Genomic DNA, 16,999 nt, shown 5'->3' on the forward strand with positions numbered 1-16,999 from the left:
TACAATACTTCCCCCTGATGACTCGTATCAGATTCTATACTTAAATCTCACCCTCCCTCTCTTTTTCTTTTTCTTTTCTCAAATAACTTGTAAGACTGTTAATTCTCAAAATGGCCGAAAAAACATTCCGCGAGTACACCACCGACCAGGGCAAAGAATACGCCCAGAGCAGACTCGACTACCACCCCAAGCTCTACGACACCGTCATCAACCACCACAAATCCACCGGCGGGGGACTCAACGCCCTCCTCGACGTCGGCTGCGGGCCAGGCAACGTCGCCGCCGCTCTCAGCAAGCACTTTACGCACTCAACAGGCCTAGACCCATCCGAGGGCATGATACAGACCGCACGATCCATCTCAGGCAAGAATGGCGCAATCCGCTTCGAGGTCTCCACAGCCGAAGAGCTAGGCAGCAGCCTTTCCCCGCCCATTGCCGACGGCTCAATTGACCTCATCACGGCCGCAACGGCCGCGCACTGGTTCGACATGCCTGCCTTCTGGCGCGCCGCCGCCCGCGTCCTCAAACCGGGCGGGTCGGTTGCGATTTGGGGCAGTGGGAATCTGCGTGTTGATCCGGGGACTCCGAATGCGGCGGCGATCCAGGAGCGTATTGACCAGTTCGAGGAGGAGATACAGCCTTATTTCCTGCGGGGGAATGTGCTTACGAGGGGGTTGTATAAGGAGCTTGGACTGCCGTGGAGTGTGGAACCGGCGGTGGAGGGGTTTGAGGAGGGGGAGTTTTGGAGGAAGGATTATGAGAATACGGAGGAGTTTTTGGCTGTAGGGGCGCCGAAGGTGGATCTTGTGGCGTTTGAGAGGATGTTGGGGACGATGAGCCCTGTTACGAGATGGAGGGAGGACCATCCTGGGGCTGAGGGGACGGAGGAGGATGTTGTGAGGAAGTTTAGGAGGGACATTGAGCGGTTGTTGAGGGAGAGTGGCGAGGAGGATGGGCAGGAGAGGTTGAAGGGGTCGGCGCAAGGCTTTCTACTTGTTGTGAAAAAGAAATAGACTTGATCAGTGAGGTAGACTCTACGCTGTTAGATTCCATTATCCGCAGATGAAGTCGAAGAGAGCTAGACCTCGTATTCTCGACAAGCAACCAATCCATACACTCACTCCTGTCTGGCCTAAATAGACGTGTCCTGCAAGGTAAATACCATCAACTGGTTCGATGCCTCGTCATTTCCTCTTTGCTGGCCCCTCGTGTTCTCGTATCAACTAAGACGCCACCTATAAGTATCCAGTCGAGTATGGACTGGTGAATGTGTCAAGTCCCCTTCCATATTATTGATGGTTCAGTTCTCTGTCCTTGAAATACCAGTTACCAGCATACAAATAGTATCTCACCGGAAAGTCCGACCCTTGCAGTCCCGATATCTGGATTTAACAACTTGACAAGCATAGTATCAAGCTCCGCGAACCAAAGAGACTGAAGAGGCCCTAATAGCGAGCACCGCTGAGTCTTGCATGGTGAAGTAATCGAGCATCGGTTTCGGGTTGTTCTTTTTGCCTTCCCGATGCTCGTTCTTTCGTTTCAGCAGTTACTCGATGGACATCTTCCCAAATACTGTCAAGAGATTCGTGTCAGAGGCCAGAGCTGGACAGCCGGTACGATGAGCGGATGCATCATGATAAAAGGCCTGGTAGGTACCCCGTATTTGTGATCCAGTAGAATGTGTCGTGGGCGGCTGGTTTAACATAATACCGACCATCCTTAATGAAACCATGGACCAGGTAGAGCTTCCTACACCGTATCCGGAGACCCAGTTGCGCAGATGGAGTGATCATTTCTTGATCGCTTGCTGCGCAATATGTCGAACACTAGAAATGAACCCGGTTATGGCTTGTATATGCGCGGCCTGGTCGATTTCGGATATCTGCCGCAGAAAGACACGTTCCGTGGTATGTTCTGCTACGACAAGAAGGTGCGCATCATCCACCGCAGTAGAAGCCTTTGGATCCGCCAGTAGGTTGCAGAATAGTGTAAGGACTGCTGACATGGGGTAGAAGAGGAGAGACCTGGGTGAATTAGTTTAGAAAACGCATGGTTGGGAGGTGACGAGTCACTTACCAGAAGCTCCCCGTGCTTATAGAGCTTTCGGCATCCTTCAGGAAACATAGTAATGAGCGACTCGCTTCCACGGACATTGTTAAGCTGGATTTCAGGCCGTCCATCATCCCTGGAGATGAGCAGGCGGAACGCCACGACTCGCACCGACTCCCTGCCAAGTGAACTATATTGACGCAGAAGTAGTAGTTCAAGTGTACGAGAACGAGATACATGGTCATTTTATTCGGGTTTGTATGCGCGTCCTTTCCGTAAGAAAGCGTTGGGCGCAACTCGGACGGCATTGAAAGACGCCAGCGTTCAATTTCATCGTCCAGTTCTCGGATTAGGCGGATGGTTTCGGCATCGCTCTTTTGCAATCCTTGGTACGAATAAAGCGCGGTGAATATCCGGGATTTGATCAAACTCAGGTTCAATTCGATTGGGAATAGAGGGCCTTCAACGGAGTTCAGGGGCGTGGAGTAGGTCATTCGTGGGAACAGATCTTTCGTATAGTCGACTGGCAACTGTAGGTTGCAGTCTTCATCCCGCAGGCTGTGGCTCTGTCCTGTACGTAAGGAAATATCCTTGTCTAGGACATAGCAGATCCAGAAGAGGTTACGAAGATGCTTCCTAACTCGTATGTCATCTGAATCAGCGGTGGAAAGGCCGCTCTCTTGAACGGGGTCTCCCATAGTATTGACACCCACAGCAATGATAGAACGTGAAGAGATGGAAACATAATGGGTCGCATTCTGCAGTTCACCTGTCATAACACCTAGCACGGCCTGCAACATTAGGCCACATTAGTAAATGGCTTTCTACTCTAGCTTTCCTAGCAGAGAGAATGGCACATACCAGAATGACAGTGGCCTGTAAGGCATCTAAATTAAACCCCTCACATATTATAGACGGTAATAGCCGTTGTGCCTCGAGAATGTAATCATCTCTCGGGATGCTTGGGGGCGTTGGAGCACTGCATTGGGCTCGAGGATAATCCACTCCGGAGATGAGACCAAGGAGGGCGAATATGCATGCCCTTGAGCTGTGGTGAGCTCCACTCTCAGAAGCCAAATACGCAGTGTCTATTGTCTGGGAAAATAGCGATGAATCGATCACCGGAAACAATGCCTGTATCGCGGACGACAAGTAGGCATCCAAGTAGCGGTTCAGGACTGGTCTCGGTGGGAGCTCTAGGCGTCTCGTTGAGGTCCGCCGGACCACGACGGATACATTATCAGGCGGCTTCAATTTTTCCCACGGTGCATAGTGGACGGTTGGAAAAGGCACTGTAGTTCCCGTTCTGGACTGGATCCATTGGATGCCCTCGGGCAGCAAGGTCGGTGTTGATCCTCGGTCGGGACTTATATTCCCAATCTTCCATCCTGCGAAATGGATGATCCTAGGAGACGGAAGCAGCTGTATTGGGCCAGGGATTTGGCTCGAGCCATCGGACTGACGAGGTGTATCCGCCTGCTTCTCAGCTGGGGGCGGGTCGTCTGGTGGACAAGGTCGAAGTATACGGTAAGAATATCGCTCTAACCGCGGACAAGGGAAGCTTACCCCCCAATCGAGACTCCGCGCGAAGCTGGTCTATATGACGAATGCGATCGATCAAGTTTCGCCTCTTCCCAGCAGAACTTGGTGGTTGTTAGCAACAATGCTGGAAAATGGCACGATACGTACGTCTTCTTGCGGACAATCCCATCAGAGCGATGGCGGTCGTATGTGCAATCCACCTGGCGATGATAACACCAGTTACACCGAGGTTTAACGCTATCGCATTTAATCTAGTGTCTGGGTCAGCAATTGGTGTCCATTGGAGCAGCATACAGTCGGCCTACCTTGCGGTGAAAGCACGCGTCACAGGCGGTCGATCGCCGCGAGCCTGGTTCGCGCCCAGGGACCGGAGACTGCATCATAATCTAGCAGGGACATTTCATTGGACAAATACTGCAACATTCAAACTCAGATCGATGGATCAATTGATTACTGGATCCTCGGCCGTGGAGTGTCGTGAGGGAATGAGAGCGGGCGTGGTGGCTTCATCGACGCGCCGATTACCTAATCATCTCCGATTCTCTCCACATACAGGGAGATGGAATAAGTAGCGATACGATGTTTATTCCTATCTTGCTGGCTATCTATTCATGTTTAAAAGAAATTGTTGGTTGGGATGGACAACCATGAGGTTGTGGGTGGACATGCATGGATATATATATAACCATACGATGAGGGACAGCATATGAAGCATTGTGCCCATTTTTCCCATTTGGGACAATAATTTGGAGCATTCGACAGCGACAATGGAAGGACATCATTGTCAAGTAAACCTCTTTTGTTTTGTCCGGTGCATATGGACGGCTCATTCCGCAAGCGCTGGTCCGGGCAAGTAACAGCTGCGGTTGTGCTGTCCTTGTGTAGCCGGGACTGGCCCAAAATAACAATGCTACCGGATTGTTAGGCGCCACTGCTTTCGCAACAGGGGAGCCAGCATCTGAAATCAGTCCGGGGAAAGCTTGGAGCTTCCTATTTGGCAAACATTCCAAACAGTACAGCCTTGGGTAGTTCAGTTAGTTGGCTCGAGGGGCAAGCTGGGTAAGCTCGAAGCCGAGAGGCCCCTTTATGTCGCGAAGGGCACAGTATTAGAACTTCAGCGTTGATCCCTTGAAAATCCTTCATTCTTGACGTTCTGCTATCCGTGATATATATTCTATGTTATCACAGCCCCTAAGACCATGTGATTTTTGGAAAGGCCACGAGTTTTACGCCAAAGGCTATGTGTTCAAACTGTTGTAAGACGTTCGCATCATATCACCTACGATCCTCAAACGCACCATCTTCAATGCCTCCGGGAGTTTCGTCTTCTTTGGCTCGATGCGATCACGAATGACTCCAGCTTTTGCAGGATTACTGACCATTGGGCACTTTTGCGCTCACGACTTGTCGGGTTGCCGAGCCAAAGCCATGAGCAGACCTTGATTGTACGGTGTAGGTCTAGGGGCTGCTGGCGGCCGGCCCCGCCTTGTGCTAAGGTTGTATTAAAGTCGGCATCGGAGACCTCCTGGAGATTGTATATACTTTTCTGGGATTGTCAGTATACATCAGACCGATCGCAACGGCGGTGGCCATCCCATATGACGCTTGTCGGCGACCCGCGAAGATGATATTTGGTGATGCGCGCATGTGTCCGGCGTGATATCTGGTTTGTATCGCGCTACTTGAAGTATATCGCAAACAACAAACAAGTCAGATCCAGCAGAATGGGGTTGATGCAAGGGATGGACGACCCGCACAGAATCCGGGGTGATGGAGGGTGCGTGATCGGTCACGTCGATTCGCTGTTTCAGCTTTGATTGTTCCGTATCTGCAGCTGTAAGTTCACGCTAACAATGAATCTGGCTTGGCTCGTGAGATATAACAGGGTGCTGATAAGACTGGATTTGGAAGCTGAGAATTATGCGCCGGCATCCGCCGCCAGCACGGTCCTGCGATCGGCGGTTGAAGCGACCTTCCCCTCTTTTATGAAAGGTATCTGACGTAGAGAGTGTAGGAAGATGATGCTTGTGGCGAAAGTCCTCACGACCTCGAGCCTGTCACGGCGAACGTCTGGGGTCGTGTGGATCGGCGGCAGCGGAAGAATCGGATCGCAGAGCAACAGTGAGAATAATTCGAGAAGAACGTGAGGAATGGAGCTGTGTAGCAGAAGACGAGATAAGTCGGTGAGAGAGCCTCGGCCGCGACAAAAGACACAATTTGCCAGGCGTAAGGCGATTTGTCGGGCTGATAAGCGAGGGCTGATAGCTGACATCGAAGTTTCGAACATTCCAACGGTGGCCGGGGAGGTCCGCTGCATGGTAAAGTCTGACATCTGACTCGCAGGAACAAGACTTCGTTCCGTGGGTTAGCTCGGCAAGTGCGACGGTGATAGCCTATCGCAGACGGTCCCACTGAGGGTCCGAAAGATAACGGGAATGAAGTTTTTTACACGGTTCGCCTTCCAGAAATAAAATCTGCTCCGCGCCGGTCGTGTGAGCTTCGTGTCGGTCGCTTCGTGCAGGCTTCGTGTTCTCATTTCGCCGCAAACCTGCGAACAGCAATTCTGCAGTGATATCTTTTCCATATCCCCTGTCCATCGCCAGATATAATGGGACACGCTGAGTGGATTGGCCGCACTAATACGGCCGTGGCTCGAAGCGCGGTCGGGAAGTGGTTTCGCTTGGAGGGGTCTGGTCATGTATGTCTCTGAGCGCATGTTGAAGCTTGCCTTGCTTTAAATTGGCTTGCTCGTGTTTCTCCCATGTGGGAAGGGATGGCCTTTGCTCACTAATTTCGCCATATCAGCCCCGCGAGCGAAAAGGCGCGTATTTCTTTACAGAGCTGCGTGCAGGCCTTGCAACATTCTTTGCAATGGCATACATCATCTCAGTCAATGCCAATATCACGAGGTATGCGGTAGCAGACGTCCCATACGTGGTCGCAATGGGTTGATGACGGGAAGGGCTAACAATGCATGCTTATAGTGACACGGGAGCAACGTGTGTGTGTCCGGCCGAAGATCTCGAAACCCACTGCAACAACAACACCGAGTATCTTCTCTGCAAACAAGAAGTCAACCGTGACATCGTGACCGCAACGGCAGCGATAGCTTCTGTCGCCAGTTTCTTCCTTGGTCTCCTTGCCAACCTACCGGTAGCCCTTGCCCCCGGCATGGGTCTCAACGCATACTTCGCTTATACCGTCGTCGGACACCATGGAAGCGGCTTGATTCCGTACAGCCTCGCAGTGACTGCGGTGTTCGTTGAAGGCTGGATTTTCCTTGGGTTGACTATGTTGGGTATTCGACAATGGCTTGCCCGTGCTATTCCGGCATCCATCAAGCTAGCAACTGGTGCTGGTATCGGATTGTATCTGACTCTAATTGGTCTGAGTTATAGTGCTGGGCTTGGTCTCGTCCAAGGTGCCCAGGACAGTCCCATTCAATTGGCGGGTTGTGCATCCGATGAATTCGACTCGGATGGGTTGTGTCCTTCGTATGCTAAAATGCGAAACCCGACGATGTGGATTGGCATCTTTTGCGGCGGTTTCTTCACCGTTTTCTTAATGATGTATCGAGTCAAGGGTGCAGTCATTGCTGGTATTCTTCTGGTCTCCATCATTTCTTGGCCGCGCACCACGCCGGTCACCTACTTCCCTCACACAACGGAAGGTGACAACATGTTCGACTTCTTCAAGAAGGTGGTTACCTTCCATCCGATCCAGCACACGTTACTGGCCCAGGAGTGGAACATCTCGAGCAACGGGGGCCAGTTTGGTCTTGCCTTAATCACATTCCTCTATGTTGACATCCTCGACGCAACGGGTACTTTGTATTCGATGGCGAAGTTTGCTGGAGCGATGGATGAGCGCACTCAGGATTTCGAGGGCAGTGCCATGGCTTATGTAGGCTTTCCTCAAACATTTCGTTTCCATCGGATATCACTAACCGATATTTTAGACGGTTGACGCGATTTGCATCTCAATCGGGTCTCTGTTTGGCTCCCCGCCAGTGACGGCATTTGTCGAGAGTGGTGCTGGTATCTCGGAAGGTGGTAAAACTGGACTGACGTCGTGTATGACGGGGATCTGCTTCTTCATCGCCGTTTTCTTTGCGCCGATCTTTGCGTCGATCCCCCCGTGGGCCACTGGCAGTACCCTAGTCATTGTTGGCTCAATGATGATGCACGCGACCCTCGAGATCAACTGGCGGTATATGGGAGACGCGATTCCCGCCTTCCTGACGATCTCGGTTATGCCTTTCACTTACAGTATCGCAGACGGCCTCATTGCCGGTATCATCAGCTATATCTTGATCAACGGCGGAGTGTGGGTTATCGCCAAGTGCACGGGAGGCCGGATTGTTCCACCAAACCGCGATGACGAGCATGAGGCGTGGACCTGGAAGATTCCCGGAGGATTCTTCCCGCCATGGCTCGTCCGTGCAGTTCACGGAAAGAAGGACTTTTGGCGAGCAGACGACGAGGCTAGCCAGTTGGACCTTGGCGTTATGCCGCCAAATGGGTCGATGTCATCAGGGTCTCCGGAGCAAGTCGCGGAGAAAGCAGTCGGGAAGTATTAAGTTTAATATGAAATTCGGTCACATTTCAGAGTGTGACCTAAGCATGTATTTAATGAGCGAGATTTGCATATTTTTGTTTCCGATTAGTCGTACGAATTTCATCCAGCAGTCCTTCGGGGCGCAGTGTTTATCAATAATCACCAGATCTTCCAGACGCGGTAGAATGCGGAATTATTAGCGCGGAATGCGGCAGGGAACAGATCGACGACTATTGACGCAAGGCTGACGGTCGAGCGGTGAAGAGGCCGGTGCTGGCAGTGTTGTTAGCCGGGGAGGCCAACCGAGCAATGGATCAGAAATTGGGCGAAGGATAAATGAGGCGTGAGCTTGTGATGGGTGGATGGAAGGAAGAAGATGGTGGGGAGAGAATGGAAATCAGTTCCGGCGGGCCAATCGCAACGTGGCAGCCTCAGGCACCGCGGCAGTCAGGAGAACTGCGACCAAATTTCGCACGGCGGTTCAGTGCAAGGAAAGACACGTCAGACCCCCCTTGACTCGCGACAAGCTGAGGACACTGGGCCCGTCGCAAGTGCATCCTGATAGCCAGACGCTTCTTTCGATTGGTCACATCCTGCAGCGTGACCGGTCGCATCCAGGTTTGAGTTGGGCTCCGGGCATTCTTCTGGAAGACACTTTTCAGGCCTCGGAACCTTGCAAGGGTTGCGTTCGCCTCCGCGCCCAATTCTCGGTTTATTTGTATCGCCCTCTCACCCGCTTCTGTCCGAGCATGGAGTGAACCAGGATGCCCCCCAGCTCCAAGTCCCGTCGCGTGCCGCCCGCGGCCTCCGCCTCAGCCGCAAGTGACGCACAGAAAGGCAGAAAGAACGTGGGCACCGCGTGTTCCGCTTGCAAAGCTCGCAAGCTCAAGGTAGATGAGCTTTGATTTTCCGTCGGGCTGCTCAGGCCTTGGACCGTTGCGCTAACACTGTGTTGTTGGATAGTGTACCGGAGCGCCTCCCTGCGCAAACTGCGTTAAAAGCCGCATCGAATGTACCCTGGACGAGACCGCCGATAGACGCCGACGGGGCGTCTTGAAACGCAAGATTGATAAGTTGGAGGACCAGGAGGATTTGCTGGGTCGTCTGCTCGAGTTTTTCAGAGAGGGCAATAACCGTTGCACGATTCGCCTCTTAAATCTCATCCGCAGCCATGCCTCGCCACCCGAGATCCGTTTCTATATCGAACACCAACTACCGCTATCGAAACGTACGCAGACCCCCGAGCTAGTCGAGGTATGCAGGGAAATCGAACAACGCCACTCTTTTGAGCCGCTACCTAAGCGTCGCATCCTTGATACCACTCCTAATGGATGCCATGTTACACCACGATTATCCGTCCCCGCGCAGCCGTGGACCTCGATCATTACCGACGATGACCTGGTATCCCGCTTGATCTTTTTATGGTTTACTTGGGTTCACCCGTTTTGCAACTTCATTGACCGCGATCTCTTCATCCGAGACATGAAGTCTGGTTCGCTCTCAGCATCATACTGCTCCCCGTTGTTGGTGAACATCATACTTTCCGACGCATGTGTACGTTATATTGAAATATTGTGGTTTGGCTTGGGAACTCACTGTCTTGGTAGGCCTACTCGGAGCACTCTGCGTCTGGGCTCCCAGACGATCTAGCCTCCAAACGGATCGAGTTTTACGAGGAGGCTAAGCGACTGCTTGATAAGGAAGAGGGCCGCATCAGCTTGCCAACTGCCCAGGGTCTAGGAGTATTATGGATGTGGTAAGAGACATATCTCCGGTCAATATCTCCCAAGCTGACCGCTGTAGCGCATCTATCACCGGCCGTGACAGACAGGCGTGGATTAATGGTACGCAGCTTGCATATTCACTCCGCGAGCTATCACAAGTGTCTTGTAACCTCCCGTCGGGGGCCAATCGGGATGCAACTTCCCTTGCCACAATTGTTAACAACACCAACTGGGGTTTGTTCAACGTCGCCATGTAAGTTCAGACCCGTTTTATGATTATCGTTGGGCATGAACTCATCTGTCAGGGTTCACGCTCTATTTGCGAGGAAACGCCCTATCATCGGACCGCCCGCCCAACCTCCGTCTGTCAGCAACCAATGCGACCACGATATGTGGTATTCATATCCAAACAAATCGACTGGTGTCGAGTCACACACATCCTGCCTATTCACGGCAGCTTGTAACTTAAACCGAATCGCTTACAACCTCGGGAGATTTCTGTTCTCCCAAGAGAAAACATCTTCGGCTCGTCTCGATCTAACGGATGGGGAGCTTGACGCACTACAGGATTTAAACGAATGGGCCGACCAGCTACCGGAATGTCTAAAAGAAAGCATTGACGATCTCCCTCATGTTCTCTCTTTGCAGTAAGTCAATATCTTCTGATGCGCCCAGAATAACTAGCTAACCCCCTCTAGCATGTATAACCACGCCATCTTAACTGTAGTCTACGGATCTCTAAGAACTCGGCCCTTATACCTGGCGAATCCATCAGCCTTGACCCCCACTGTCCGTGACGCTCTCATGTCTCCTGCTCGTGCCTGGGCTGCAAGTCTTTCATCGGCTCGCAAGATTGCCCATTTGACACTTGTCCATCGCGCGAATTGGGGATCCGACCGCATGCCGGGGGCCACCGTGCACTGTATCATGGCTGCCCTGTTCGCTCTACTTGACAGCCTGGACGACCCGGCCACCCGCGACGCATTCATTTCACTCACAGCAGCGGCCGCCGCGTTTTCACGTCGGTGGGAAAGCCCCAAAGCCCTCCTGCGCAACATCCAGAACATCGCGCGGCAACGGGACGTTACCCTCCCTACGGAAACAGGCGCTTTCTTCTTGGATCCAGACAAACCCTCGGGGAACAGCACTCCCATAAAATCCGAAACCCCCGAGGGTACAGCAATTTCATGATACCCATGCGGCCATCGTTATGAATTTAGCAGCATTTTGGAGTTTGGGTTGGTATCCGGTTTATATACATGGATTGACGGCCCTGGGTTGTAATTTATTGATTGCATAGCGTCATTACGTGTTCGTTACTCATATATAGTCATCAATATCCATTCACATCGTTTCCCTTCGAAGCTGCTGCATTCTCCCGGCGCTCACACCGTCTCTTTCCGCTGTATCTCGTTCAATCTCGTAGCTGTAAGTATACGCCGTCGCAAATTGAAAGGTTCCGGATTCCGGTCGGCCGTCGCATCCTTTTCGTCCGGCTTGGTGCTTTTGGCCTTCTTGTCGCGCATCTTCTGCACCCAGCCAACATACGTATCCCACCAGTGCCAAACTCCCCAGACCCCCAGAGTAAGCAGTGTCAGAGGGATCGTAACAGCCCAGTACATCCAGAACTCATCGGCCGTGAGCCACGTATTACCGGGGTCAGCCTGGAAGCTGAAGAAATTGGTCCCGAACAGGCCCTGTGTTACGCTGTCAGTACTGAGCAGATATCCGCACGTGATGGGCACACTTACAGACACAAACGTCCCAGGCAGATACACCATACTCACAAACGCGACCGTCGTCATCATGTTGCTGTCGGATCGTGCGTCTCGCCCGAAGTCTTGCGATACCAGGTTAAATGCCTATCTATGTTAGTTGATTCTCAGGTCTGCCTCTGCGATGGAGCTAGTTTACGCACCAGGTTGATCTCGTTCTGATGCCTATCGTTCAGAGACTTCGACCGCGTCTTGAGTGAGTGCGCCCGTTTCTCCTCGTGGAGGATCCGTCGACGCGCCTCCAGCCAGGTCCCTATGTTCTGTTGGATGTTGCTTCCGTCTTCGTGACGCCAATTGAGAAGTTCCTTGGCCATCACCTGCAGCGTGTGCTCGGCGACTTCGATCGTTTCTTGGTAGTGGAAGAGATGCCGTGCGATATCGTGGAGAAGGGGGAATATCTTCCTTTCATGTTCTTTTTCGGCCTTGCTTTTCTTCCTCTTCGCCTTCTTCTCCTTTGATCGTGCCTATATTACCCCGCAGGATGGGTCAGTAACGCACGAAACAACGGCTGGCAAGGAGGGGTGAACGAATGGATGAGTGGCTTAATTAAGACATACCTTTTCGTGGTGCCGCACCAGGTCTCTCAACAACCAAAACGCATCGTTATACTGTTCGAGAATGATCCGGGAGAATGCAGCGTGTAAGGAGAACGGGTTACACTTGCGCTCGGCCGCCGTCGGGAGTTTATCCATGAAGACGCTCTGTCGATCTGGATTGAAACCAAATACGTGGACGATTTGGCGGCCGGTTTCTGCGTTCCACTGGACATGGATGGTTGGTTGTTTCCAGCTATACTCTTCTGCTTTTTTGACTTCTTTGATTTTGAAGCATGACCACGAGACTAATGCAATGTTAGATACGACGAACATGACGGACGAAGAAACAGACTCGCACGAACCTTCTGGCCATACGCGGGATTGTGAGCATCCATAATGGCAGTCGAAAGACCCGTTAATATCGGCGTCTAGCACCGGACGGAACTCTTCTTGGAATCGAAGCTTGAAGGACTTGTCCGTGTCATTGATATCGCTCCTTACGAAACTATTCGATGGATGTTAGCGCCGTATCCTAGATTGGTAGGTTGATAGCCGTACATGATAAAGTTGGCGCTCTGGTCTCTCTATACGATAGACGCAAAAACTGGTCAGCATCTGCATTATCTTCGTCAGACAGTCGTCGGTCAATATGTACCTCAACTATATTCATATCATTGCCACAATATCTCCACCCGTCGGGGTCACCTAGTTGCAAGTTAGCCGGTAGCTCAGAGCGCGGATGTGAGCGTCGAGGCCGCACCAACGTCCATGTATATCTGAACCCCAGGCGGGGCTCTTTCTGCGGCGTAATCCATCGCGGCGTCGTTAACTATACTTGGAAGCGTCGGCTTGAATGGCGTTGTCCACGAGGCAGATTCTTTGAAGAAATTCGCGCGACCACAATGGGCTTGTGCATATTATAGCCTCAATCCACACCGCCGCCTCAGGGGACTCGCAGACTGTTCAACATTCGACGTCAGAACGAGGCTGGGCCCTTGAGCTGGAGCCGCAGCAGTTGGGCGCTAACATGGTGCGATCTGCGACGCTTCGCCAGATTGATTGGCGGAGAACGACGAGGCAGGTTGCACGAGAGCCACAGCCATTTCTCGGGTAGGGGAACAAGCTGCTGATCGGTCAGAAAAATGAATTATTGATTGGCTTCGAGGTGCTTGTTTCGTGAGCGAGTGGAGGGATGCCGCTTTGCGATGTTTGACAGCCAAAGCAAGTCTGCTGGGACTGGAGATGGCTCGGACCGCGAGGCTGTGCGCCGGTCGCCAATCGCCGACGGGACCACCAGGCACAATCCTGCGCACCGCTGCCTATTGAAAGGAGCGATTCCCTCCATGCGCAGCGTGGCTGTGCCGGGTTATTGGCGTCTCAGCGACATTATGGAATTGGCTTTACGATGTGAGCCGCACGCAAATTCGAGATTTATCGAACTGGTAGAACTTACCATTCGACCACTGGCGGTATTAGGCCGTCTGTCTATTGCATTTTATGCCAACAAGACTGAACAGCTGCGAGAATAACGATGACGGCCATACTATACAAGGCGGGTCGAAAAGAAACCATCGTGGAATAGTAGAAGAGCTGTCAAAAAATATAGATTGTTGTGGGGGATTAGGTCGCGGCATCATAATTATATATTTGACAAGCCCGGCCGACCACTAAACCTCTGAATTTTATTCTTTCGTCCATCCTCTCTTATCGATCCCGCGAGCATCAACTTGAGAGATCTAATAAGACCTCTTTCAGCATCGCAAGAGGCGGGAACAAGCATGAACCTCCAACTTGCCCATGGTACATGTATTTAAAGCTGGTTGGTCCAGATTGTTGAAGCCCTAAGCGCCGGCTCCCGGGCCTTCAATGACAGTCCTCTGGATGACTCAAAGGACCTTGTCTTAGTTTCGCTTAACTGCTCTTTGAAAGAAATGTTCCAGCTCCACCAATCGCTGAAACTGTGATAGGGACCTGAGGTTACAGGTGCCGTGAGCCGCACTATGGACCAGGTAGGCGAGGCTAACCGCTATCATCACAAGTTCGCAAGCTAGCACAGTCGAGGCCGCGCTACCGCAGGACTGTTGGGGATACAAGGCTTACAATAGGCTAGGTTCCATTGCAAAGCGACTCGTGAAATCTAAGCCCTTTTGCCTCTGACCCGTCGTTCGTTAGGTCTCTTCATTAGGTACCAGTGAAGATAAATACCATCGAACCCCCGCCCCATTCTTCCCAGAAAAAATATAATTGCAACTCTGTTTTCAATCTAGATTAAAGATTTGTTCCGTACAATGCGCGCTACACTTCTGACTCTGGCCTTCACGGCCCTCGCTGCTGCTGCCGACGACGCCACAACAACAGTCGGCTTCTTCGGCGGTGGAAAATGGGAAGACAGTGACGACGATGATTCTCTCCCTCTGATCCCATCCTACACCTCCATCGGCGCCTCCGTTGTTGATGTCAACGCGGTGGAGACCGTCCTCGCCATCTCCTGCCTCGAGGGCGCCGCCACGGAATCCTGCTCCATCAACGACCCTTGGACCATGACGCAGGGTATCTCGTCTTTCAGCTGGTACGCCGAGTACACGGCCTTCAACAGAAATCCGCCTGTCACGGCGACGCTTGACTATAACTGCGCCTACGAGAACTACACCCTCAGCGCGACTTGCACGTATAGCATGAGCTACTCTGGCTCTGCGGACGGCGCGGAGACTTCCACTAGCTTCAGTACCGAGACATCATGGGACACTGCAGCGACGTATGCTGCACTTGAAGTTACCGGAGGGCTGGACAAGTTCAACCAGCCTGAAGCGACTGAGACACCGGAGGGAGGGGCTGGGTTTGCAGGGCCTATGCAGGCGATGGTGACTGCTGCACCGGTGTTGGCTGCTGGCCTTCTTGGTATGCTTTGAGGGATGAACTATTCATTGGCTCCTAATGTCACGACTGGTCTTTTATGTATGAATTACGGATTGCCTAGTTCGCGGAACTTTGTACTAGTCAACTGCTTGTAGTTACCTTTTGGCTGATGCTTATCAAATAGTACTTGGTTGTATTAAGATCGAGTCTGTTTAGCTTCTGACTAGAATAGTCCGAGAATTGAAGACGTCGCCTGCTTGGAGGCATCCGAATACGAGATGGGCACGGCGTAGGCTTGCTTAATGAGATGACTTAGGGTTGTTTGCCGGCCTTACAGTGTCAGGCTCCTAGACTGCTCCGCGACATTTTGCCAGGATGCATGACGAGTCAGTCTCAACTTCTATAGCCAGTCTGTTGGGCCGTCCTCAATTTCTAAAGCAGCCAAGTTTGTCACTCTAATTTGGCTTCTAGGGCATTAAATATCAAGCTCTGTGTTGGATGTACAGATTCACACAATAAATATTTGGTAGTCTACACGACAGGTACCACCAAGCTACGAATCGTCTTTTTTCTCGCTAGCAAGGTGCTGCCTAATCACATAAAATATTGAACGAGGCCCAATTCCTTTACGATAGATGGTCTTTTCTTTAATTTTGGCTCCCGTCAACCTGGATAAGGACCTTGATTCCCTGCCCCCTTCGAGCAGCCTCCCACGCATCAGGGGCCTGGCGAAAGGGGAATATATTACTGATAAAGCTTCTCAAGGGGATCTTGTCTCGACTGGCAAGACTGGAGGCCAGAGTGAAATCACCAAACCCATACCGGAACGAGCCTCGCACAGTAAGTTCCTTCTCGCTCATCACAACCATAGGAAAGTCGACAATCTTTTTCCCCAGCCCAACCTGGACATACGAGCCCCCTCGTCTGGCTAGTGCAATGCCAGTTTGTATACACGACACCACCCCGGTTGCTTCGACGACGACATCGACTCCCTCGGGGAGGTTGTGTTGAGCAGCCAAGTCCTCGGCGTTTTCTTCCACTGACTTTGCCGTGTCAAATTTGTATATCGAGATGCCCAATTCGCCTGCCGCGAATGTCAGCCGGTCTTCGTTGAGATCCACTGCAATGATGCGCCCAGCACCAAACTCCCGTGCTGCCGCGGCTGAAAGCAAACCAACCGGCCCTGCCCCAAGAACAAGCACATCTTGGCCTGGCTTGAGCTTTGCAAGACGGAGGCCATGCACCGCGACGGCAAGGGGCTCAAGCATAACGCCTTCGTCAAGCCCTATGTGGTCGGGGAGCTTGTAGCAGAAGTCCCCCGGCAGGCGGAAGAATGTCGCCAACGTGCCATGGACAACATCGCCCGGTCCAGGAACTGCGGCAAAGGTCATGTCCGGACATAGATTATACTTGCCTGCCAGGCAAAACGAGCAGTGGCGACAGGGATATCCAGGTTCGATAGCCACGCGGTCCCCCACGCGCACCTTTGTTACCGCCGATCCAACGCTCGCGACGACGCCAGACGCTTCATGGCCCAGCGTGACCGGGTGCCCCGGGCGTACCATCTCGTTTATGCCCCCATGAGCCCAGAAATGGACCTAATCCCAGAAGTGAGCGAGGTGGTGCGCGAGAGCAGCCAGTATCGGGTCGTGCGAACTCACATCACTCCCGCATACTCCAGTGTACGCGATCCGAACCAGGACATCTCGGGGGTTGTTTTCCAGCGATGGGATGGGAATCTCTTCAAAGCGAGCATCACCTGGGCCATAGAGCAAACAGGCTTTGTTTGTTTCGGTTGCCATGTTCGTGTAGATGCGTAGCGCCGCGACTCCCTACATGATAGACCATTCCTAGCTACAAGCCTGGGGTGCAGGGCTTATAGTTTTAATGTCAAACCCCGCCATCTCCAAATACAAGCCTTACAAATGCAGCCAAATGCTGGCCGATCCCGACGGTGTAG

The 16,999-nt window shown here is 52.2% G+C and overlaps 7 protein-coding genes across 7 annotated transcripts; 4 read left to right on the forward strand and 3 right to left on the reverse strand.

Moving 5' to 3' along the window:
* Positions 1-110: 110 nt before the first annotated feature.
* On the forward strand, positions 111-932 carry ASPVEDRAFT_117139 (class I SAM-dependent methyltransferase; the record flags this gene model as incomplete). Its single annotated transcript, XM_040805623.1, has 1 exon — positions 111-932. A coding segment is annotated over one exon (822 nt), but the record flags the coding sequence as incomplete, so codon positions are not given.
* Positions 933-1,436: 504 nt separating this feature from the next.
* Positions 1,437-4,061, reverse strand: ASPVEDRAFT_372010 (uncharacterized protein). The gene is made up of 6 exons (XM_040811416.1): positions 3,897-4,061; positions 3,739-3,842; positions 3,616-3,692; positions 2,911-3,566; positions 2,077-2,840; positions 1,437-2,024 (listed from the first exon to the last, which is right to left on the reverse strand). The coding sequence occupies exons 1-6, from the start codon at positions 3,972-3,974 to the stop codon at positions 1,790-1,792; spliced, it is 1,914 nt and encodes a 637-aa protein (XP_040673402.1). The 5' UTR covers positions 3,975-4,061; the 3' UTR covers positions 1,437-1,789.
* A 2,000-nt stretch (positions 4,062-6,061) lies between these two features.
* ASPVEDRAFT_371653 (NCS2 family permease) lies at positions 6,062-8,541 on the forward strand. The gene is made up of 4 exons (XM_040811407.1): positions 6,062-6,289; positions 6,397-6,500; positions 6,576-7,494; positions 7,550-8,541. Exons 1-4 carry the CDS (start codon positions 6,200-6,202, stop codon positions 8,168-8,170), a joined length of 1,734 nt encoding a protein of 577 aa, XP_040673403.1. The 5' UTR covers positions 6,062-6,199; the 3' UTR covers positions 8,171-8,541.
* Positions 8,542-11,160, forward strand: ASPVEDRAFT_371654 (putative C6 transcription factor). Its single transcript, XM_040811408.1, has 6 exons — positions 8,542-9,038; positions 9,112-9,702; positions 9,756-9,904; positions 9,952-10,125; positions 10,178-10,519; positions 10,571-11,160. Exons 1-6 carry the CDS (start codon positions 8,913-8,915, stop codon positions 11,061-11,063), a joined length of 1,875 nt encoding a protein of 624 aa, XP_040673404.1. The 5' UTR covers positions 8,542-8,912; the 3' UTR covers positions 11,064-11,160.
* On the reverse strand, positions 11,161-12,891 carry ASPVEDRAFT_371541 (uncharacterized protein). The gene is made up of 7 exons (XM_040811405.1): positions 12,839-12,891; positions 12,742-12,767; positions 12,546-12,688; positions 12,205-12,488; positions 11,791-12,111; positions 11,624-11,734; positions 11,161-11,569 (listed from the first exon to the last, which is right to left on the reverse strand). The coding sequence occupies exons 1-7, from the start codon at positions 12,851-12,853 to the stop codon at positions 11,258-11,260; spliced, it is 1,212 nt and encodes a 403-aa protein (XP_040673405.1). The 5' UTR covers positions 12,854-12,891; the 3' UTR covers positions 11,161-11,257.
* A 1,244-nt stretch (positions 12,892-14,135) lies between these two features.
* ASPVEDRAFT_178400 (uncharacterized protein) lies at positions 14,136-15,403 on the forward strand. The gene is made up of 2 exons (XM_040808815.1): positions 14,136-14,192; positions 14,294-15,403. Exon 2 carries the CDS (start codon positions 14,472-14,474, stop codon positions 15,090-15,092), a length of 621 nt encoding a protein of 206 aa, XP_040673406.1. The 5' UTR covers positions 14,136-14,192; positions 14,294-14,471; the 3' UTR covers positions 15,093-15,403.
* A 283-nt stretch (positions 15,404-15,686) lies between these two features.
* On the reverse strand, positions 15,687-16,841 carry ASPVEDRAFT_88884 (NAD(P)-dependent alcohol dehydrogenase; the record flags this gene model as incomplete). The annotated part of the gene is made up of 2 exons (XM_040818442.1): positions 15,687-16,637; positions 16,701-16,841. 2 exons carry the CDS (start codon positions 16,839-16,841, stop codon positions 15,687-15,689), a joined length of 1,092 nt encoding a protein of 363 aa, XP_040673407.1.
* Between the last annotated feature and the right edge of the window lie 158 nt (positions 16,842-16,999).

The sequence above is a fragment of the Aspergillus versicolor genome (genome assembly GCF_001890125.1).
Source record: "Aspergillus versicolor CBS 583.65 unplaced genomic scaffold ASPVEscaffold_13, whole genome shotgun sequence".
Taxonomy (NCBI): Eukaryota; Fungi; Ascomycota; class Eurotiomycetes; order Eurotiales; family Aspergillaceae; genus Aspergillus; species Aspergillus versicolor.